The following is a 25,255-nucleotide window of genomic DNA, read 5'->3' as shown; positions in this document are numbered from 1 at the left end:
ATTAAAATCATTCATAACTATCACCACTATTTATATTTAGGTACATTTCCTTCCAGTCAAACCCTTCTTGGCATTGAGTGCTTCCATTTCAAAAAAATCTTCCTAATTAAATAGACAAAACCCACTTCATTATTTTATTATTGTTTGATTACTAGTGATGAGCATTTTTCATGTATTTATTAATCACTTATTTTTAATATCCTCTTTTAAACTGGGTTTTTATATCGTTTTGTTTTTAGCTATGAAAGACATCCAAAAATGTAAAACAAAATTACTTATGTGTTCTTGTTTGACTTTTAAAAAACATTTTAAAACTCCTTAATGCATCTAGAATTTATTTTGGCACATGGATACAAATTGATTTTTCCTAATGGTAAGTCAACTGTTTAGAATCATTTATTAAATATATACAAGGAATTTAAATATTTACTATGTTTCATTTGCTTAAGTCAAATATAAAAATGTTTTACTGAAAATATTATGTCTAACAAAGATCATGATAAAAATATTAACATTCTTGCAGTAGCTAATTTTTAAACCCTATCAATGTGCACATTAAGCCATATTAAATCTTTTTTTTCTTCAGAATAGATCAAATCTAATCAAGCATACACACTACTCCTTCAAGTCTGAGTCAGATTTGGGATATGACCCAAAAAGTAGGTCCATACACTTTTTTATTTACCAATTTTAATTGTGATGTTAATTACTGAAGCTCCAGGCTACAGTTCTAAATACTCAGTATCTACCTTATTGAAGTCAGTTATACTTACCAATAGCAAGGAGAAGAATGCTGGCTACAAAACAGCCTGCACCCACACTGAGGTAATAAACACCCACTCTCATTTCTGCTGGCCAAAGAGGGAAGAGGGTGGCTGCTATCACTGCAATCACTGGAATAAGAAATGACAAAGTTACATAGATAACTTTTAGATTAAAATTTTAAATGGCATGGATGATATAACAGTGAATATATTCCTAGGGGGTAAAAGTGAAACATAAATATATTAAAATAGAGGCCCTGTGCACAAAATTCATGCACTTGAGTTGGGGGGGGTGGGTCCCTAAGCCAGGATGGCACCCTCTCACAGTCCAGTCCAGGAGCCATCAGGGGATGTCTGACTGCTGGCTTAGGCCCACTCCCCACCAACAGTTAGACATCCTTAACACTGCTGCAGAGGCGGGAGAGGCTCCCGCCACTGGCGCTGCGCTCACCAGCTGTGAGCCCAGCTTCTGGCTGAGCGGCGCTTCCCCTGTGGGAGTGCACTAACCACCAGAGGGCAGCTCCTGCGTTGAGCATCTGCCCCCCTGGTGGTCAGTGCGCGCCATAGCATCGGTCGTTCTGCCGTTTGGTCAATTTGCATATTAGCCTTTAATTATATGATATATTAAAAATTGCCATTTTTGTAGGTAAAATATGGTCAATTATCAACCATTTCCCATAATTCTGTTTAACAATTTAACTACTGTTCCTAAATTAGGTTAAGATTTTTCTAGTATAAATTACATATAGTTAGAAAAAAAGTGCTGTCAAAAATTGTGAAATGATCAAGTGCTACTGTTTTCCAGCAATGTCTACTTTATTTTTTGGCTATAAGATATCTGTCTACTGAACAGGGGAGCTTAAAGAAACAACAACCTAACAACAACAAAAAAGATTCAACAGCTCCCATCCAGAGATTCCGATTCTGGGGTGGAACTCTGACAGAGACAGACTGAAAAGGTCACCTGTGGTAAGCGAAGAAAAGTTCCCACTTCTTTCCCAAAGTGAGAGACTGTATCAGACCTGACCCCCCATGTGAAAAAATCTCTAGAGACTAAGATCTTAAACAATATTTATTGGATTTTTTTCATGGTAACATATATGCTTATTGTAAAAATTACAGGCAAGTATAAAAAATAACATACAAATCGTAACTATCACCACTATTTATATTTAGGTGCATTCAGGTGTGATACAGAGGTTTTTGATAGGAAGGGAAACTGTATACAAGTAACTTTAGTTTTTTTTAAGTACAGTGGGACCACACTGAATAACTGTAAGAAATTAGAAGTCTGGTTATTAGGTCTTTAGAGCAAAAGAGCTCAGAATTCAAATTCTAGCTATATCATTTATAAGCTAAGTAACCCTGGGCAAGTTATTTAACCCCGTTGAGGCTAAATTACTTTATATATATATTTAATACGTGTCTGTTCCTATTTTTTAAAGGTTGCTGTAAGGATGAAATGAAATAATGCATATAAAATAATTAGCAACATTACTAGTACTTAGTCGGTAATCAATAGCTATCAGATATTTGTATTGGAATTACCTGAGTTTCAACTTTTTGAATGGGGTCCTATGATACCTTATTGATCAAGCTTGTTTAACTGCTCTTTTTTTTTTTTAAATTGTTAAATCATTCTCTCCCTGCCCACCCATGCCCCTCACCCTGAATAACACATACCCATGGTTAAAAATCCACACAAATAAAAACAAAGCAAAAGGTATAAAGGGGGGTCTTCATCAAATTCTTGGTTCATTCCCCAGAAGTTAATTAGTAGAGACTGCCTATATAAAATTAAATTTGGTACATAGAATTTTTTTCTACATAAATAAGCTTATACTAGTCTTACTCTTTTGCAATTTCTTTTTCATTTAATCAGTTCTAGATCTCTATCAGTACATTCTACCTAATTCTTTAAAAGCTGTATTGTATTCTAGTGGGCAGTTTCACCATTTTCCTTCAGAGTAATTTTCTACTGAAGAATAAGAATTATTACCAGTTTTATCCTATTATACACAACAGTTCAACAAATACCAAACTACATGTACATTTGTACAACTGATTACAGCACAAGATAAATTAAGTTGAGATGTAACTGTTAGGTCAAAAGGTATAGATATTTAAAATTTGAAACACAGTTGCTAATTACCCTCCTAAATATAATCTGAGGGATTTGGATTAGAATAGATAACACTGTCAATGCACACTTCTGAATAAATTCTTTGTGCAACTGTATTAAGAACAGCCATGGCCCCTGACTGAGTGGCTTAGCTGCTTGGAGCATTATCCCATACACCAAAAGGTTGTGGGTTTTATCCCTGGTCAGGATGCATATGGGAGACAACTGATCGATGTCTCTCTCTTTCAATCAATGTTTCTCTTGCTCTCTGTCTCTCTCCCTAAAAAAAATTAATAAAAATACATCCTTGGATGAAGATAGAAAAAAAAAAAAGAACAGCCATGGGGTAAATTTTGAGAAGTAGAATAGCTGGGTCAGTGTATATACATTTAAAATCTGAAAAGGCATTGCCAAACTGCCCGCCATAAAAACGTAAACAAGGGACATACCATCAACTGTTGGAGAGTGTTGGTGTTTCCCAAGTGTTAGACTAACTTCATTAAGAATAGATATTATCAAACTCTGTAATTCTCTTAATCACTGTTGCTTTACTTGGTATTTATTATGAGTGTGATTAAGTATCATTCATGATTACTGGTCACTGTATTTCTTTATCTGTGAGCTATCTTTACCATTTTTCTACCAGGTTGTTAATCTCTTAAATATCTTTGCTTTAATGTGTTGCAAATACTCTCCTCATTTTATCTTTTATCTTCTGACTTTAACATATATTTTAAAAACATAACTATTTTATATTAAATATTTTTCTTTATGGCATCCGCATTTTTATTTTCCTTTCTAAATTTTAGAGATTGTACTTACCAAGAATTAATCCCATGACAAAGGTTTTAAAGTGAACTGGGTCATAGATCCACACAAATACCTAGAGGAATCAAGAAACCACAGTGCTGTAAGTTTTAAGGTCACATTAGAAGGTAAGCTCAATTCTGTTTTAGATCTTCTACAAGAGTAATTTCCAACCTCTTGACACTTGAGAACTGCTTTTTAAGGTAAACAAATTTCAAATACCTTTCCTTCAGTATTATTTTGTTTCCAGTTAGAAAACTGTTTAAAAGACTATAAATTCTGTAATGCACTTAAGTAAATTTCTACCTATTTATATGCTTTTAACAATTTGTTCATGTGTGTAAACTATTATTTATTCAACCTGAAGACCAAAAGTTTACCTTTTTGTCTTTAATATAATTATGTACACTGGCATGAGCAGAACAGTCTGGGTTAAGAGCACAGTTTTCAGCCAGGCTCTATTACAGATCCGGCAGCTCTCAACCCTACCCTGTTCTTTCCCATGGATGATACGAAAAACCATTATTAAAAGGTCATGCTTAGTGAACATAAAGATGCTATGACCCCCTGCAATAATTTCATTGCCTACTTCCCCAGGGAAGGTCTGTAGCCCATACACTGGAAACCACTGCTTTAAAGCTTAACTTACTTTATAGAACAGAAACTGACTTCATTCAGAACAATCAAATACTGCATAATCATCAGCCACAAAACTCCTAGATTTATCTCTTAATTTCTATAAATAACAATACTCCTTCCATTTCCCGGTTCTATTTTGACCACAACTCTTTGGTATTGTCTTTTGATTTGTTTCTATTTTTAACACTGGAGGTTCCATTCTTCTTTTCTTTAACTCTGCACATTTCCCCTGGAAATCAGATCCACAGACATCGCTTCTGCCAGTTAGCATTCTAAAAAAACAAATTTTTAAAGACATTTCCCACCTCTGTACATTTGAAAGCCTGCTTCTTTGCTACATCTTTCTACAGAATAAAATCTAGCCTTTTCAGGAATGCAAGCACCATGGTTTTGCTCAAACTGCTTCATTTGCCTAACAGGTCTATAACACCTTCCCGGTGCACCTGGTAATGTGCCAATCATCCTTCAAGGCTCAGCTCAATTGTTTAGGATCTTCAGAACTCCTTATCTTCTTGATTAAATTAACCATCTCTAATCTGTATTCTCACATCATTACACTTAACACACTGTAACACAGTACCATGTTTAAAAGTTTGTTCGTTTGCTAGACAATAAGAGCATCTAAGAAGAGAATATGTATCATGCTATTCCCAGCAACTATAACAATGTTTTGGCATAATATTTTGGCCAATGCTTGATGTGTGGTCTTCAATTATGTGGCTCTTAAGCATGGGTTCACCTCAGAATCACCCTGGGACACGTTACAGAACAAGACACACACACATACACACATGAGATTCTCATGCAACTGTGTCCAAAATGAGCCTAGGACACATATTTTCTGAAAAGCTTTCCTAGAATTTCAAACTCATAGCTCCCAGAAATCACTACTTCTACTTTACATATACTATTTTTGTATTAGGTATAGGAAGAACAGATCTTGAAATTCACAACAATTTAATGGCCAGTATATAACTAATACTTCTGTAATGGTTTAATGACTAAATTAACCATTCTGCTCTTTTTCCTTTGATAGCAATGGAAATCCTGCATTTTTGGCTGGGCAAACGACTGCCCAGTACAAAAAGCATATTTCTAAGATTTTACTGCAGGTAGGCATGACCATGTGACTAGGTTCTGGATAATGGAATCCAAGAAAGGAAACTGCCAACTGGGAGGTGTCCTTAAAGAGAGGGCAGGTCCCTCTTTCTCCTTCCCTCCTTTGGATGCAGATACAAGGCTGGCAGTCATCTGAGACCATGAGGGAATTATTCTTCACATAGGAGAGTTCAGACCTACCATGGAGCTGCCATTATCTGTAGTGCTTATCCTTCAGATTTCCTTGATGACAGAGAAATAAGCATTTATTTTGTTTTAAGTAACTGTTATTTCAAGTTTCCTATCACCCATACACAGCTGAACCTAATTCTGACTGATTTTTCATAAATTTCATGTCTTAATTCAGATAAATTATTGATTTTCAAAATATGTTTTTTATTGACTTTAGAGAAGCGGGGACGGAAAGAAAGAGGGAGAGAGAGAAAAACATCCATAGGTTGCGTCCTGTACGTGCCCTGACTGGTGATTAAACCCGCCAGCCTTTAGTATACAGGATGATGCTCCAACACACTGAGCCACACTGGCCAGGGCCAGAGAAATAATTTATTTTTAAAAAGAGTAAATTTTATATCTACCTCGTTAGATTTATCTAAATTGTTTTCTTCACGAAAGCATTAAAGATAATTCTAAATATTCCTATGGAAAACTGGATTTCTACCTATCAGCTAGATACTCCCACCTCATTTCCATCCAGAAAAACTTGATCATCATGTGGCTCAAGCTTGAATTTTTTCTTAGTTTCCTTCTTTTTGGGAGTTCCTGGAGCTTCCTCCTATTGAAACACAAGTTAAATAGAAGAAAAAGCACTTATAAACAAGCAAACAAGCAAAAAGCACAATGACATTCATACAGTAACAAAATTTTAATCTTTGAGATACAGAGATAAAAATTCTCAACCATGGTATTTATAAAAACCCAAACATGCTTATTTTAAACTAGATGCCCAGTGCACGAATTCGTGCACAGGTGGAGGTCCCTTGGCCTGGCCGGCAATCAAGGCCTATGGGGGGCCAGCCAGGGGAAGGGACCCCATGAGGTTGGTGAGCTGGTCGAGGGGCTGGCCGGCTGGGGGGAGGGACCGTGGGACATTGGCTGGCTGGCCCTCTCATCAGTGCCATCGTGGTGGCGAGGGAGGCTGACTGGGGGAAGGGGCTGTGGGAGGTTGGCTATGGGAGTGCACTGACTACCAGGGGGCAGCTCCTGCATTGAGCATATCTGCCCCCTGGTGGTCAGTGCACATCATAGTGACTGGTCGACCGATTGTTCGGTCTAACGGTCGCTTAGGCTTTTATATATATACTAGAGGCCCGGTGCACAAAAATTTGTGCACTCGGGGGGTGGGGGGGTGTCACTCAGTCTGGCCTGTGCCCTCTTGCAGTCTGGGACCCCTCGGGGGATGTCCACCTGCTGGCTTAGGCCCGCTCCCCAGGGGATCGGGCCTAAGCTGGCAGTCAAACATCCCTCTGGCAGCCCAGGAGCCCTCGGGGGATGTCCACTTGCCAGTGGGGAGCAGGCCTAAGCTGCAGTCGGACATCCCTAGTGCTGCTGAGGAGGCGAGAGAGGATCCCACCACCACCGCTGTACTGGCAGCCGTCAGCCTGGCTTGCGGCTGAGCAGAGCTCCCCCTGTGGGAGTGCACTGACAACCAGGGGGCAGCTTCTGCATTGAGCGTCTGCCCCCTGGTCGTCAGTGTGTGTCATAGTGACCAGTCATTCCCAGTCGTTCTGCTGTTAGGGCCAATTTGCATATTACCCTTTTATTATAATAGGATGGTTGTTACATAGCATTTCAAGATTGCTCATATGCCAGTAATCCTGTGCACATAATGACTTTTGATTTTTACTTAATCTTAATTGAAATCACCTTTTTGGATTCTTCCTTTTCACCATCTTTTTTTTTCTCTTTTTCCTTTTTGGTCTTTTCATCCTTTAGATTTTCTTTCTTGCTCTTTTTATCTTCTTCTTTTCCACTTTCAGCTTTTCCTTTTTCTTTTTCCTTTTTAATGTCTTTATCATACTTCATTTTCATTACTTTTAGTGCTCGGTGAAAAAACTGTTTCTTTAAAAGCCTTTAGAAAAAAAGGTATGACAATTATAAGATACAGACTTTAAAGCAAAAATATCAAGACCTGAATAAAATGAGCAAGGAAAGACATACATTGGCAACTCACAGAGAAATTATAATTAGTAAGCCATGGAAAATAAAAATCAACCCCACCTCTAATAACATAAAAAAACACTACATAGCCAATCTGGGTATATAAAAGGTATCAATCTAATTTTCATTTTTTAAACTACATAATTTAGATATGAGATTGTATAGATTTGGAATTATCCTTATGAAATTTTCTCTACATTCATTAAGAGTAACCATGACTCTGTTTTATTTAATGTTGTCTCAAATTTCTAACCTTATCATCCCACTGAAAAATCCTTACATTTGTCACCTCAAAGCCATCTTTTCAAATCCAGTTTCAGAGTTTCTGATTTGTGCCTTCATTTCTGCCTGATCAAGTACAATCACCAAAACACAACTCACTGCCACCATCTGTGCCTGGTAATGATCATTACCCACCTTCAGGGGCCTGCACAAGCACATCATACCACCTGCTAACTGGATGCCCCTCTCCTGCCAAATGATCACTTATTTCTGGTATTATGCTCTGCCCTCCAAGCACCGGTTTTTACCTGCCTGGCTGGGCTTCTTTCTGCTGCCCCATCAGTACACCCCATGGACATCTCCACAAAGCTAACTTCTAGGTACCCTCACCTGGCCTTCCACTTGTTCAAAAGATCTATATAGCAAGTAATTGTGCAACTGTCTGAAATACCCCCAAAGACTCCACCGTTAATATCCACTACACATATACATATGTATGTAAATGAACAAAAAATTGAAATGAGTCCCTTAATAATTAACTACTTATGGGTAGAAAGTGAGATTTAAGAGTAGTGGTAGGTATTTGAATATGAAGGGGGATTTCAAAATTTTACTCTACTTCAGAATTTCTTATAAAAATTTATAATGAAAATATTCTAATTTTATTTACTTCTGTACTTACGTGATTTCCAGATTTTCTATCAGGAACATTATTTACCACTTAACATGAAAACAAAAACACATCCTATTCAATGTATATTAGTTACAAACCAGCATTTCATATTACAGTTCATATTATGGATTTCCATATATGAAGCGTACATATATATACACACAGATACTTGAGTACACATTCTCAAATGGTAATGTGTTTTATATAACTAAGTTGGATTTTCTTCTATATCATTTTAAGTGGAAAAATTTGTTCTTAATAAAGTAATAAATAACTTAAAAAATCAAACAGAATTTTAAGAGAAAAAAATCTTTCCCTTAGTGAGTAGACACAGAAGTGCACAGAGCCAGTAGAAAAATCAGCTCTGTCACCATTCCTACACAGTTGCCCCACCCCATAAAAGGAAAATAGACTGTAAACCAATCAAATTGTTGAAAAGTTCATATTCAGCCCTGCTGGTGTGGCTCAGTGGTTGAGCATCAACCCATCAACCAGGAGGTCACATTTGATTCCTAGTCAGGGCACATGCCTGGGTTGCAGACTCAATTCCCAGTAGGGACATGCAGGAGGCAGCTGATCGATCAACGATTCTCTCTCATCACTGATGTTTCTATTTCTCCCTCTCTTTTCCTCTCTCTAAAATCAATAAAAAAACACACATAAAAATGTTTTTTAAAAATGTGGTAGCTATTTCATAGGGGTTTCTAGGACTAAATGAGAAGCATGGCATATATGTTATATGTTAGCCATTACTGCCATAACAAAATCTTGAATTTCTTTAATAGTTATGGAATACACATACACAAACACATTTGGTCTCATGAATCACTAATTTTAACATCATTCCATTCTGTAATAAGTAATACTAGTAATAAGTAGATTCATTGACTTATTCCTTGATACGTTTCCAGAGAATTTCTACTTCAACTCACTTTATGCCTCAAAAGTGAGATGACATTTACTATTGTAATAATATCAGGGCCTCCATTAATTAAGCTTTAAGTACATCATATAGTGCAAATCACTTAAACAAAGCTTTCTGACACTTTCACATAACTATTCATATTTCCCTATCTTACTTCCCCATACTTCCCTGTTCTATGCCCTTTGCCAGGATCAAATGTCCTTTCTCCTAGCATTTGCTGGGTAATCAGCTATCTATGTTTCAAAATTTGAAAAAACACATTTTTCCTGTGAAGCCATTCTTGAAGTGTCCCCATCTCTGTCTTCCTTACGGACCACACTGCACTGCAGTATCATGATCTTCTTTAACAGACTAGATTAGGTGCTTTGGAGGCAGGAACCAAGTCACAGTCATCTTTGTATTTCCGGGGCCTGGCATATAATAGGTATTTGTTGAATAAATAAATTGGTTAAAGGCAGCAAGTTATTAAATTGCTTCCCTCACCTCTTAATTTTTTAAAATTTTTTTTAGGTTTAACAAACATTTATAGATGCCAGATATGTGTTCAGGACTTTCACTTATGTGACAATGGTGAGGTTTCATTAAATGCCCACATTGTGCTATCGAGTAACAATAAAGTATAAAACAGTCCTACAATTGCCTTCAGATTTAGCTGCCAAGAAGTTAAAAAAAACTAACACGTGCAACAATTCTAAAATAGTTTAGGGCTAAACTATATGATAGCACCTTTATAAATACTGTAGAACTTTAGATACAAAGATTAATGTGGGTTGGAGGACCTGAGGAATATCACATGGTGGAGATGGAACTTGAGAGATATTTATATTGAAAAGCAGACAGGAGAGAGGGAGAACCATTTGGGAAAAGTGGCAGGTTAGGGTTAGGTAAAGACTAGAAGAGAGAATGAGTGTGGCATATGAATAGGAGTTGGAAGGAGATTATTGGACTGAGCGCTGGTGATGCAGTCATTTGGGAGAGTTAGGATGGTGCTAGATTAAAGGCTGAAGAGCTCGTGCTTGAAATAGAACACACAGAACCACGGCACTAGGACATCTTAGATAAGTTTGTTTTGTTTATTATCCTACACTTTCTTGTTCTGTTGGTCTTCAGACTCCCTTAAGCCCACTTAGCAGCTTCAGAAAATGAGAGTGGAAAGGTGTCCTTTTGTACTTTTGTCTATAGCCAAGCAGGAATCCATGAGGGCTGGCCATCAGGAGGCCTCCATGGTTGTATTAGAAGTGGCTTTGAAGAATTTAAGTAGTTATGTGTCCCCATTTTAGTGCAGAAAGGAAAAACAACCTGACATGAATGGGAATAACATACACAATGAAAAATGAGTGTATCTCTAAGGCAATGGTCGGCAAACTGCGGCTTGTGAGCCACGTGACTCTTTGCCCCCTTGACTGTGGCTCTTCCACAAAATACTGATGGCTGCGCATGGGCCAAGAAGTTTCAATTGCACTGTACGTGTGCGCCCGCATGTGGTATTTTGTGGAAGAGCCACAGTCAAGGGGCCAAAGAGCCGCATTTGGCTCATGAGCCACGGTTTGCCGAACACAGCTCTAGGGCATTTTCTGTACTCAGGTCTTTTGGGCTTTTCATATAACAAGGTATCAATACTCCTAAAAAGCTAACAGATGTGGCTTAATGCTGGCTGCTCTCCTCAGAAATTTGGGCTTATAGATTTAATATTCAAATAGTTCTATTTTCCCTGCTATTTGAAAGTAAGAGAGTTCCTAGGAAACCTTTTGTAAGCTGAAAGGGAGGAAAATAAGGGTATCTCTTGCTTTTCAAAAATTTGCTTTATGTCACTTGACTTTAGTACCTATTTTTGTTAACCTAAAGAAATCTGAAGAGGATTTTTACTTTTACAAGTAAAGCTGTTACTGTAATAATGTAGGTCTTGCCCTAGCCCAGCCGTGGGCAAACTACGGCCCGCGGGCCGGATCCGGCCCGTTTGAAATGAATAAAACTAAAAAAAAAAAAAAGACCATACCCTTTTATGTAATGATGTTTACTTTGAATTTATATTAGTTTACACTAACACTCCATCCATGCTTTTGTTCCGGCCCTCCGGTCCAGTTTAAGAACCCATTGTGGCCCTGGAGTCAAAAAGTTTGCCCACCCCTGCCCTAGCCGGTTTGGCTCAGTGGATAGAGCATCGGCCTTTGGACTGAAGGGTCCCAGGTTCAATTCCGGTCCAGGGCACATGCCCGGGTTGTGGGCTCGATCCCCAGTAGGGGGTGTGAAGGAGGCAGCCAATCAATGATTCTCTCTCATCATGGATGTTTCTATCTCTCTCTCCCTCTCCCTTCCTCTCCGAAATCAATAAAAATATATTTAAAAAATAATGTAGGTCTTTTGCGAACTTTCGAAAGCAGAGGATACCTACATTGACAGGTGAATTCCTTAATCTTAATTTTTACTTCATTAAATGCATCATCATTTTGTTGGAGGAGACAGTATAGCATGCAGTGGTTAAGAGCATGGACTGTGGCCAGACTGGTGTGGTTCAGTGGTTGAACGTTGACCTATGAACCAGGAGGTCACAGTTCAATTCCAGGTCAGGGCACATGCCAGGATTGCAGGCTCAATCTTCAATGGCAGGGGTGTGAGGGGGCAACCGATCAATGATTCTCTCTTATCATTGATGTTTCTATCTCTCTCCTTCTCTCTTCATCTCTGAAATATATATATAGCACAGGCTATGGAGTAAGACTGTTGCATTTAGAATTCTGGCTGATACTTTAATTAGCTGTGTGACTTTGGATAATTTACATAGCATTCTCTGTTTTTGTGTTTATTACATTGCTTAGTTTTTTTTTTTTGTTCTTTTTTTTTAATTTTTCAGCATTGCTTAGTTTTTATATCACATATAAAAAAAATCTATTTTGAAGCAAGGCAGGGAAACTTGTACTTTGGAGTGCTAAACATACAAGTGGCTGTAAAGAAAAATACCAACTATACCACTGTTAGCTCATCCCTGCTCCAACAATGAAAATTGTATTGCTTCTGAAAGGTCCATTAGTGACTCTAGTTTTTAACAACTACAAATTTTAAGAAAAAAATATTTTGAACGTTTTTATTGATTTCAGAGAGGAAGCGAGAGGGAGAGATAGAAACATCAATGATGAGAGAGAATCACTGATTGGCTGCCTCCTTCACACCTTCTACTGGGATCGAGCCCACAACCTGGGCATGTGTCCTTGATTGGAATTGGAACCTGGGACCCTTCAGTCCACAGTCCAATGCTCTATCCACTGAGCCAAACCGGATAAGGCAATTTTAGAAATTTTAAATAATTCCTTAACTTTACAGCTTTAGAAACAAGGCTGTGAAGTAATGGTTTTTCAGAGGAGCCCCATGTGGCTGATACTTTAAATGTCTTTAGACAATATACTAGTAAATTGCTATGTGTACCTCCCTACCATACGTATAAAATAATCTAAAATGTCAAATTCCCACCTACTATAAACTATAGTGTCATAAAAAAAAAAAACTTGGTTCACCAATATCTTAATAAATATGCTGAACTATTTAAACCAAAGGGAAAAAATGAAAAAAAAAAAAAAAACACCAGCGTAGTTATTTCCAAGAGGACACTGATTTTTATATACCACTCAACATCAAAAGTTCTTCCCAAATGAGTACTTATTATGAAAAACATGAATACACTAGAGGCCCGATGCACGAAGATTCGTGCAAGAATGGGCCTTACTTCCCCTGGCTGCCAGCACTGCTTTTGCTCTGGCTGGCCAGAGCTGCCTTTCCGCCTTCCCACGCTGCCCAGAGGCCTGGAACGGCTGGGGCAGTGAGGAACACCTGCGTTGTTGTCCTGCCCTGCTCCAGCCGCTCAGCACCTGTGCATGCAAATTAACCCACCATCTTTGTTGGGTTAATTTGCATACTCACGCCTGATTGGCTGGTGGATGTTGCAAAGGTATGGTCAATTTGCATTTTTCTCTTTTATTAGTGTAGATTACTGAACTGTCTATTCTTCATTTTGGAGTCAAGAAAATAGATGTTACAGCTGCCTTGATTTTATAAGGAGTAAATCAGCAATCACTAAACAAAATATGGAAGGGTACTGGCTAATAGGTCAGTGTGTAGGCACTAAAAGAACAAACAAGCAAACAAAATCCCCAGGAACAACAGGTCTATTAGGAATCCCTGCCAAAATTTTAGAAAAGACTCCCCAACCATTTGCTCTAGAAAAGAAAGACTTTTTTGTTCACTGTAGGCACTGTTGTATGATTTTTATTGCTGACCTCTTTGGTTTAGTCAGCCTGGCAAATGTACAAATGTTAATAGAACACAAATAAAAATCATAAAAATATGATAGTATAACCAAATAAATGTACTTCTAGAGGTACTGAAGAAATCCAGTTTGCATGTAAAAGCTATGTTTGAGCTATGTTTTAATATCATTATGTTTAATGATGAAAATGGGTAAGAAGCTTCAGAACTATGGAGAATATTACTAAGTTACTATTTAGTTATCCTTCACTAAGAAATAAACACTACCTGTTGCAGTAGTCAACCACAGACTCCCTTGTTGTAAATAAAGCTTCCTCTCCTTTCTTGGCCTTTGCCCACTTTGAATCCAAAAGGCAATCCACTGCTTTTGAAGCTAAAGAAGAAATTTATTATTTTACATTTAGTATACATAGAAATTTATGTCTACCTAAATAATATTTTCTAAGGCAAATTTCAACATAATGGCATCAGAAAATAAAACCAAATTCAATAGAAAATTTAAGTCTGACATGATCATGATAAATAGTTCCTCAAAACCTCAATTTGTGAAGCATATCAGTAAGCATCTTTTTAAAGTAATGCTGGGAAATAAATTATATTTTAAAACATTAACTAAAGCAAGATAAATTAATGGGAAAATATTCTAAACAAAGAATTCAAAATAAATATCAATCATCGAATAATTACAATTAAATGAAGGCTAAAGAAACCAAAAATCTTCCTCTCCTCCAGTAACAAATTCTGTCATTATGCTTTTAACTGTAACCCACTGAGGAATAAGTTCTGAACAAGCTACTTCTAGAAGCAGCTAAATATATTAGTTCTGAAGCAAATAGCACATCAATTTTTTCTAAACTCTTAATGAATATAAAAATTAATCATTATATTAAAGAAAGGCAAGTAAATTTCTTTTCTATAATGGCAATTCAATCTTAATGGATCAGAGGCAAACTCAACTACTGTTTATAAGCTATGGGACTATGTTATAGATAACATTAGCTTACAATAAGAGTGTTGGATTATGTGAAGATCCAAAGCTCCTAAGGTGGTTCCAACAGGATTTGCTTCACACTGAATTCTACTCCAGAGTTTTATAAATGGATTATCTTTAAGTACAAGTACTATCTGAACAAAAGGTAGTATTAATACTGAAAACAAATTCTATTTAAAAAATTTCCAAGAAATGTTATTACAAAGTACTTCCTTTTATCTTATTGATAGTTTCAATCATAAAAGGAAAGAAAAGGACAATCAATTGTTATCACCCAGCTCCCCTAATCACACTTGGAAAACACTTTTGAAACGTCTACATATTCCAAATGTAGGTATCTTCATAAGGTATATACACTAACATATACACTGACAGAATCCTACCAATAAAATAGTCAACCCGATGGCCCATCATATTGGTAGATTTTGTTGGACAGTTGAATCGAAGATATTTGGCTACAGCCTTCTCTTCTTTAGATGGCTCACCAACTTCCTGCAAAGTAAGAATATTAATTTAATGCAATCATTAACTTGAGAAATTCATGTACTAAAGAATAATTTACAAATATGTTCTGCAAATCTTTTTAAGTAGAACATAGGACTTTCTATCAAACTTTCTCTGGAGTAGATGTGGTAATCTAGACAAAAGACAGGATGGAGAATTTTTAAAATTACATGTCTTTCAAATATAAGTTGATAGAGCCAAAACCTGACTGCCTCTTGGCCTCAGCTACAGGCATTTACTTTGAGTTGTTTTTCCAGTATGGTAACTACATTGTACCAGTTCACCTTCACTCTTGCCTGGTCTCTTTTTATAAGCCACAAAGCAATAATTCAAAAGGTTAAGCGGTTGCTAACAGTGAGTGTCCAAATGTCAAAGTAAGTAGAAACAGGTGCCATAAATAAATATTAAATAACAACCAAAGCCATGTACTCTGAACAATGGACAACAGACCTTAGGAGCAGTTCTCAGATTAACCAAAGATAGCTGCCCCAGTGTGGTAGCCATAAGAATTATCTGAGGTCTGAAATGCTGAAGATTTGTACTCTCTTCCCTTTCCTCTTGTGATTCCAAATCCCAGATACTGTTTGGGACTCCTTTCTCACCTTGTCTTGCTTCTTTTTTTTCCCTTTTAGGGGTAAAGCAAAAATAAAAATGCAATAGATAAATTACACTCTTATATGAAGAACTGTTCATGGAAATACATGGAGAGTTCTGGAAAGGCTGCTTTAATCCTTCCCTCTTTTCTTTCTTCCATTTCTTCCTCTAAATTTTCTCTTACTTTCTTCATTGTTTATCATTCCCCATCTTCCGTTTATTTCCTTATATTCTAAATGACTTCTTTGATAATTCCTTCTGTGTACTTATTCTCCCCACCAATATACTGAAGAAACTGTAGGCAGTCTACGTTTGTATCATGTATGTATGTGTATGTGTGTGTGTGTGTGTGTGTGTGTATAAATATATATAAACTTTTAGAAGTTGTCTTATTGCTATAAGCTATTGAAACAAAAGTACTGCCTTTAATTACATGTTTAAGCATAATACATAAAGCGCACAAACAATATTTCTAGCAATATATAATCTAAATGTGACTAATTTCAGGAAAGTCTGTTTCTAAATGAATAAAGAGCCAAATAATAATAAAGAATTATTTGCTAAGAATCTAGGATGCTGAGAAGAATTAATGCTAAAGATACCTACATTTCAGGCAAGGCATTCTAACATGAAATAGAAAAAAATAAACTACTTAAACCATCTGTTTTTTGAGTCAGTTTTCCCACATATTACAGATAAGACTGAATTCAGCTATGTTTGATGATGCTAAGGAACAAGTAACAAACCAAGGTTTCAGCTTTAATTTTGTCCTGGAAAGGAGTGATTTGCTACATGAAGTAAAAGCCTGTGCTTTGGTTGAATCACCTGGCAGCTACTACTCATATTTCTTCCTTTGAATTTCCCAGCTCTACTTCCAGTAGCCCAACTGACGGTGTATGATTCTTATACTCTGATACTACCCCATTTGTGGATTATAACTTGTGTCAATAAAAATTAAAAGCCCAAACCATTCAATACAAATAAAGACTATAGTAAAACCCAAATATTTAGATAACTATAAAATGTTTTTGTTTTTTGTTTTTTTTAAATATATATATTTTATTGATTTTTTACAGAGAGGAAGGGAGAGAAATAGAGAGTTAGAAACATCGATCAGCTGCCTCCTGCACATCTCCTACTGGGGATGTGCCCACAACCCAGGTACATGCCCTTGACTGGAATCAAACCCGGAAACTTTCAGTCCACAGGCCGATGCTCTATCCACTGAGCCAAACCGGTTTTGGCATATATAACTACAAAACTTTTAGCTTTATATATAAAAATATGTATCACAGAAAAATAAAATCTTTAAAATATTTCAAAATCTAACACTCCAAGCTCACTAACATCTATGAGGTTCATAATGATTTGGTTTGGAGCCTAGTCACAAAATACATTTCTGACTTGCTAAACGGTGAAATTCTATACTTCAATTTTTGAAATCACACTGAAATATACTAACATATGTTAGTTTCATATGTTAAATGATAGTACTTAATTATGCCTGTGTAATACACTGGACTTCCAGAAGTCTCGAGTAGTAATTAATATCCTGTATATATGTGATACAGTAAAAAAAGTAATATTATAAATAGCTGAAAATAATACTATAATTGGCTTATAAAAAATTCTATTTTATAATCATGTCCATTTCCCCCCTACTTTGATATATCTGTTGTAAATATAAAGGTTTATCTAATTAACTAATAAGTTGTTACAGGAATATGCTTAATTAAAAATTATTGTGGGTGAGAAGTCTCAATAAACAAAAATCATTCAAATAACATACTTACTGAGTGTTTACTCTATATTATCTCTGGGTGCTACACTTAATGCCAAAATTCTGTAAAGCATGATACCTATACTTTGTTACAACTATCCAGGACAGCAATTATTATTTTTCAAAATAAGTGGTAGGAAAAAATATTCTAGGAGTAGGATTATCAAAGTGGATGAAAATATCTATGAAAGACCTCTTGGAAGAAGGAGCATGATTTTGAAAAAATAACAAGTTTGGGGTAAGTTGAACAGACAGCATAAACATTATGGCTAAGAATGAGCACAAAATTGGCTCCAAATAGAAACAAGTTAGGAAGCATTGTGAGGCTAAGTATGTAAGTAAGTTAGTAAGCAGAACAGGGCTAAAGATTCTTCCTGACAGTTTGAGAAATTTCAAGTAGCTAGTATTCAAGTAAAACACGATGTGATACTGGACTAGGAATGGGAAGAACTGTGGACATTTGAAACATTTCAAATGTAGAGGAGATAGGACTCAATGATAAAGGATGGATGAAATGGCCGAATCAAAGATGTCAGACCTCTAATTTGATCAACCGAAAGTACAGTTTTCCAGTAACAGATATTTGGGAGGAAGGTGATTCTGGGGGAAAAACAATCATATCAACTTTAGGCATGACAAGTCTACACTCCTACTAACACTCAAACCATTTACTGAGCACAGGCATAAACGCATTCATCTACTGATTGTTGATGGAGGCATCAACATGTAAAATCTCGTATTAAGATACACAAGAAACTGAAAAGTCCATTCTAGTTTTATACAGTAGGGAATCTGATACTACATGAATTTACATTTTTAAACCTCATTTTAACAATTAACTTAAAGTTCACCAAAATCATTTCCACACTGCAAAACAGATTTAAGTACAGTTGACCCTTGAACAATGCTAGGGTTAGGGTAGCAGAACTCCCATGCAGTTGAAAATCCGTATATAATTTTTGACTACCCCAAAATTTTACAGTTGTCCCATGGCATCTATGGGGGATTGGTTCCAGAAAACCCAAAGGATACCAAAATCCCTGGATGCTCAAGTTCTATATATTAAATGGCACAAATCAATAAATGCATATAGTCAAAACTGTGGATCCACTGGTTGAATCCACACATGTGAAATCCAGGGAAACATATTTATTGAAAAAGATTTGCGTATAAGTGGACCCACACAATTCAAATCCAAGTTTTTTAAGAGTCAGCTGTAATTTATTTTCATTCCTTTCCCCTCCTTAATAAAGCAACAACAACTACTAAGCAACAATGAACAGAACAGACTCAGAAAACATGGGTTTGGATAATCTCTCCCAACTAGACACAGTTACTTATCCATTTATACTTAAAGTATCAATATCTTCCCTTGAAACTGTAACTAGTGAATTCTATCAAGATATTGGTTACAGTGGTTCTCAACCTGTGGGTTGCGACCCCTTTAGGGGTCCAACGACCCTTTCACAGGGGTCACCTAAGACCATCCTGCATATCAGATATTTATATTATGATTCATAACAGTAGCAAAATTACACTTATGAAGTAGAAACGAAAATATTTTTATGGTTGGGGGTCACAACATGAGGAACTGTATTTAAAGGGCCAGAAGGTTGAGAACCACTGATTTAACAGCCCTGACACCTTCCTTGCTCCTTGAAGTTCAAATCCTAAAAAAGTTTCTATTTTCCTTTGTGAATTATGAAATAAATGTTCATTATACCACATATAAGTTATATGTATCGTAGGCTGTCTTTAATGAAAGTATAGCATTTGTGCCATCTGCTAAGGCTTTGAAGCCAAAAAGACTGAATGCTATATGAGTGCCAAGGGAACATGACCAAGGGGAAATGACCATGCGGAGCTGGTAAAACAGAAGATCCTGCCATGGAGTCTTCACTCTCACTGCTCCCCTACTGCAGCCTGAGAGTATAAAAGTCTTACCCTCTTCCTGTTTATGTCCTAGAGACTACAGCATGTCCCCTTTTATTCCCTTTTGATCTGAACAAATCTTCAGAAAATTTCCTAACTTTTCTAGAAACCTAAAAAGTGAAGGCCTTTTGAGAATAGCAGGACCCATTAATAAGAGAAACCAACTCATCAACCCTCAAATGAAAAGAACTTCATACAGCTCAATGAATGAGCTCAAATGTCTTAGAATGAGGAAGCGAAGAACCAATGTTTTGAGGCTGGACTACCATCTTTGCACTCAAACACCAAGATGCTAGCTGTTGCAACTCACAATCCAAAATTATATAAACTGAAAGTTTGGTTAGAACACTCTCAAGTTATTTAACAAATACTATTTTTACTTTGTACTACATCAACACTCAAATACTATAATTAGACAGGAATTACCTTTTCTATACATATAGCCAGTATTTAAGAACTTAAGATAACCTTTTTGAGAAAAAAATATTAGATCAAGTCAGTAAGCCTCAGGCCTCATTCAATCTTGTAGAAGTTTTAATTTAGAAGAATTTTAAAAATTGCTAGTCAATAGAAATCAACTGAATTGAGAAAAAAAAAAAAGAAAAGAAAAAGAAAAAGGTTAGTTCACAAACTGAATTTGTATCTTCATACAAGTACTATGAAAATATTGGTGAAAATGCAAACAGGGTTAACAGAATAAAATCTGAAAGCTGGAGGGGACCTTAGATAAATCATTTGCTTAAAGTTACACAGCACATTACTAATAAAGTCTGGCAAGTCTCTGTATCTTTTTTTTTTTTTAAATATATTTTATTGATTTTTTACAGAGAGGAAGGGAGAGAGATAGAGAGCTAGAAACATCGATGAGAGAGAAACATTGATCAGCTGCCTCCTGCACATCTCCCACTGGGGACATGCCCCTGACCGGAATCGAACCCGGGACCCTTCAGTCCGCAGGCCGAGGCTCTATCCACTGAGCCAAACCGGTTTCGGCAGGTCTCTGTATCTTAACTCTACAGTGCCCTTCTGTAATGCGCTCTTTGCTTCACTCCTATTGGAAGCCCTCCATTAAGCTTCTGGGGAGAGTTCTCACGTAGGACCTGCTTCCTGGGTTTCTTCTTTCTTCAGAGGCCCCAGGGAGTCAGACTGTAGAGTCCTAAACTTTCTCTTTTCTGAAATTAAGCCTATTGGCCCAAGATAAGGCAGAATTTTATTGCCGGGGACAGTTGGGTGCAACCAAATTAACTGAGATGCAGGTGATAAAAGTTCTAAGAATTAGTAAGCCATTTAATTTTCCAAAACTCAACTAGATATTTTTCATAAGCAGAATATTAATTGGGATAATTCTATCACTAGCATGGGCAAGTCATATTAAGTAGGTTATACAATTTAATATAAAGATTTCAGGATTAAAGTATTTCAGAACAATTTATTCTTATTTTATCAATGGTGAGGCGGAAAGAATATTCAACTAAGAATTAAAAGAATTGGGCTAAATCTGGTTTTACTCTCTCTTTTTTTTAAAAATATATTTTATTGATTTTTTACAGAGAGGAAGGGAGAGAGATAGAGAGTTAGAAACATCGATCAGCTGCCTCCTGCACATCTCCCACTGGGGATGTGCCCGCAACCAAGGTACATGCCCTTGACCGGAATCGAACCTGGGACCTTTCAGTCCGCAGGCCAACGCTCTATCCACTGAGCCAAACCGGTTTCGGCTGGTTTTACTCTCTTGATGGGTGATCCTGGGTCAAGTCACATAACCTCACTGAACCTGTTTATCTGTACAATGAGTGTAATGGTTTAGAGCAGTAAGTTGTATACCTAGTAATATTTTTTGATTGAGGTCCTGAAAATATTCATCGACATTATATTGGAAAATATTTAATGATTGAGATTCTCAAATGAAAGTGATCTCAATCTAAATTGATGAAACATTTAAAAATAATTGTTACTTAATGCAATTATGTAAATTTTTAAGAACATGCAGTAAGTGCATACAGGTTAACAGAAAATGCCGCTTACTAGAAAGGTTGATTTAGAATCCTTAAAGGACAATGGGATGTAGGGGTGACGGTAGTGAGGTACTTACATGATAGGGCTTTGGGGCCAACACTCTGCTTTTATATAAGAACCGCATTTGTGCAAGAAGATTCCTAAAAAACACTACTATTTGAAAATTCTTTTGAACTCTAAAATTTCATGGTACAGTACTGGGATTCTAAATCAACCTTTCTAGTAAGCGGCATTTTCTGTTAACCTGTATGCACTTACTGCATGTTCTTAAAAATTTACATAATTGCATTAAGTAACAATTATTTTTAAATGTTTCATCAATTCAGATTGAGATCACTTTCATTTGAGCATCTCAATCATTAAACATTTTCCAATATAATGTCGATGAATATATGTAGCTTACTTCTGGTTTTCAGTGACCTGTAAAGTGAGTCCAAGAAGAAAATGTGACAAAATAGTCCTCTTGCTTCCAACTTTGATGGGATACAGAATCTGAAATTATGCCACACTAGAAAAAAGCAAATGAATTAGCTATTTTTTAAAACCCTGAACTTATCTATATCAGTTATTCCCCCCAATGTACAAATTACAATTCACCACTAAATCTATTAAACATAAAAATCTTTTCTAAACGAAAAAACATCAAGTAACAAACAACAGGAAACTCAGTGGATATTACAGACCTTTTTGCCCACAAGTCTTACAATAGAATCTTTTCGGTAACTTAAACTCTGAACTTTGTCACTACATTTGATCTTTTTGTCTAAAGTGATGCCAACAGTATAGTTTCTGGGTCTCTGGGATAAATAAGAAATGGTAGAAGATATTGTCTATTTTGTTAAGACTGTACAATAGTCTTCCAAGTAGCACTCCCAAGATCTTCACAACATTCTAGCACGGCTATATAGAAAACTATGATGAAAAAAATGTTTGATTTAGCAGCATGCCAAGCTGATTTTTAACCATCAGATCCTCACATACTTATCTGATCCTCAAATACACAATAGGAAGTAAAAATCTATACGTCATATTCACAGCCTAATGGTTTACTTAATGAATCGGCAGTTCATCTTTCTTCAGCATATCAGATTACTTAACAAAAACCCAAACAAGCCATCATAAATCCTTCCTACTTGGGAAGAGGGGAAAGGAAGGAGTTCTGTGCCAAGCACTCTTTTAATGTATTTTTTCACAACCACCCTATGAGGTTCCTTTTTTTTTAAGGTACATATTCCTTTTTACAGATTTGGAAATTGAGGTAAAAAGTTAAGTAACTTGCCCAAAGTTACGCGGCTAACAGTTTGTGAAACGGGTACAAACGGGCAGTCTGGCTCAAGTGTTAGTTCCTAGCCACTAGCTAGCCACTACATCACAGCTTCTTAAATCTACCTTTCTGTTTAATATAAAAATCACAATTGAAATAGAGCAGCTATTCAAAAAGGGAATTAAGATCATTTTTACAATAGCTGGCATAGTAAAAACAGTGTTTATGAAAAGGCATAAAATGCTGCATATGTGTAAATACAAGGAGCCTAGTATGAACGAATTTCACAAATTCGAGACAAATGCTAATAAAAACCCTATATATTTATACCTGATGAATACCACTCAATTCTGAAAGACTACAAATAGTACAATTAGAAACTTCTCCCATAATAACCTTAGGCCTTGGTTGTTAAGACCTGCCTGCACTCGGGAGAACTGCTTACTAGGTTGACCTCCTTCTGCATTCCTGCCCAACTCCCAGATTCCAAAGTTTTCAGGAGAATTTTAACTTGCGTAAGGCCCAGGTCACCTGTGATGTAGGCCGATGAAGTGATCGTTTATGGGTTTTTTTGTTTGTTTGTTTTTTTTAACGGGGGAATAAAAGATTCGACAGAAAAAGTCACCCTGGGCAATGCAACAGCAAGGACCAGAACGACCACAGGTGTAACAATCCGTGATGGGGATATTCACCACTTGCAACACACTATCCACGTATGGTGACAGCGAGGTTCGCAGGCACCAAGCTGGTGAGACAAGGCACATCCCGCGCCTCCGGGGTGCCATTGACCTAATCCTCTCGGCAAAGAGCAAGAACAGGAAGGGGGGTGGGGGTGGGGGGGCGCAGGGATGAAATGCCCAGGTGACACCGTGTGCACCGGGGGAGGGAGGGATGTTATGCAGGTTCCCAGGATGACACACCGCAAGGTTTCAGGGCGCGACCAGCTCGCTGCGGGGCCCACGGGGTTGTGTTTGTTTACCCCGCGCCGCCTGGAAGGAGGCCGGGCAGCTACAATGGACACCAAACGAATAGCACAGAGGAGAACAGGGGGGTAGACGCCACCGAACAGCTGGGTAGGAGAGATCGGCGCCCGGCCCCGGGGCAGCGGCCCCGACCCAGGCGACTGCCCTCCCGCAGCCCTGTCTGCGCACAAAGAACCGGCTGCTCGGGGCAGCCTCCTCGGCTTCTGCCCCATCGCCGGGGCCTCATCGCCGGGGCCTCATCTCCGGGGGCTCCGGCGGGGGGCCGGGTGGAGAAGGGAGGAGGGGAGCCCGGAGGAGGCGGCACTCCGCGCGGGGCCTCCTGCCTTCCGCGCCGCCCAGCGCCGCAGCCTCGCTCTCCGCCGTCGCCGACCCGGCCGGCCCCAGGCCCCTCGCAGCCCGCAGCCCGCAGCCCACAGCCCGCAGCCCAGGCCGGGAGCAGGACCCGCCCGACCCGCCCGCCCCGCCGTCCGCCCCGCTCGCCCGTCCGGGAGCTTCCCCCGCTCCTTCCACTCCTGAGCGCCCGGAAGCCCCCGGCCCCGAGACTCGGCTTGGCTACCTGGATCCGCTTCTTGTGTCGCCTGCGCTCCGCCATGTTGGCCGCTCCGCCCGGTTCCCTCTGACGTGGAGCGAGGAGGGGGCGGTGGAAACCTCGCGAGAGCCCTCCGCGGGGCCCGTTATGTAACCCGCGGGCCGGGGGGCCGCGCCGGGGGGGGGAGGGGGGGAGGGGGGGAGGAGGCGGGCGGGCGAGGGGCCGGGACCGAGCGCCCCGCGGGCTGGCGGCGCCCTCTCTCCCCGCCTCCCTCGGCTCCTGTGGCGGCGGGAGCGGGAGGCGCTGGGACCCGGAGGAGGAGGAGGAGGAGGAGGAGGAAGAGGAGGAGGAGAAGGGGGCCGAGAACCGGTGGCTGTCAGACCTGCTGGGGCGTCTGCGCCGCCGGGGAAGCCGCTCAAATACAGATTCCCGGGCCCCGCCCCCTGGGAGTCAGGGCGTTTGCGGCGGCGCCTTTCGCGGAGCGAGTTACGGGGACTATCACCTAACTAACCCCGCGACAGCCCTGCCCCACGCATTCTCCGCCCCCCCCCCCCGCCCCCGCCAGCAAATCCTCCTGAACCCATTTTACAGATGGGAAGGCCGAGGCCGAGGGCCGGCGACCTGAGCGGAGTTCTCTGATGCTCCACGGAGACCCAAGCCAGTGCTTTTCTATACGGTAGACGGGGTCGTGGGCTCGTCGGGAACCAACCTCGGATTCCCCACTCCGTTTCCCGCGCTGCTCTGGAAACCCACCTGTAGAATGCAAGTCAGGGAGCGCCCAGAGCGGACAAGCAGCCAGTGAGAGGGATGGGAGAAGTGGCCAGGGAAGAAGACCGGGGTTCTTCACCTCTGGTGAATTACTATTGTGAATAGTTTTTTTTTTTGTTGTTGTTGTTGTTTTTAGGCACCCACACCAAGGAGAATGGGCTTAGAGTGCTAGTGTTTACAAATTCCCGTGACTTTGTGGAGATTTTAAG

General features: G+C 38.8%; 1 protein-coding gene across 1 annotated transcript in view; it reads right to left on the bottom strand.

Annotated features, from left to right (window-relative positions):
* The window catches only part of SEC62 (SEC62 homolog, preprotein translocation factor), a 30,410-nt gene extending 5,746 nt beyond the window's left edge, over nucleotides 1–24,664 (bottom strand). The window contains exons 1-7 of the mRNA XM_081085924.1: nucleotides 24,306–24,664; nucleotides 15,060–15,168; nucleotides 13,953–14,058; nucleotides 7,315–7,519; nucleotides 6,131–6,223; nucleotides 3,709–3,769; nucleotides 774–893 (exon numbers count right to left, since the gene is read on the bottom strand). Coding sequence (XP_080942050.1) covers nucleotides 774–893; nucleotides 3,709–3,769; nucleotides 6,131–6,223; nucleotides 7,315–7,519; nucleotides 13,953–14,058; nucleotides 15,060–15,168; nucleotides 24,306–24,341 — 730 coding nt within the window. The 5' untranslated portion in view covers nucleotides 24,342–24,664. The remainder of the gene's footprint in view (nucleotides 1–773; nucleotides 894–3,708; nucleotides 3,770–6,130; nucleotides 6,224–7,314; nucleotides 7,520–13,952; nucleotides 14,059–15,059; nucleotides 15,169–24,305) is intronic.
* Between the last annotated feature and the right edge of the window lie 591 nt (nucleotides 24,665–25,255).

The sequence above is a fragment of the Myotis nattereri genome, assembly GCF_964212035.1.
Source record: "Myotis nattereri genome assembly, chromosome: 3".
Classification (NCBI taxonomy): Eukaryota; Metazoa; Chordata; class Mammalia; order Chiroptera; family Vespertilionidae; genus Myotis; species Myotis nattereri.
This window is presented reverse-complemented; position numbering and strand designations above follow the sequence as displayed.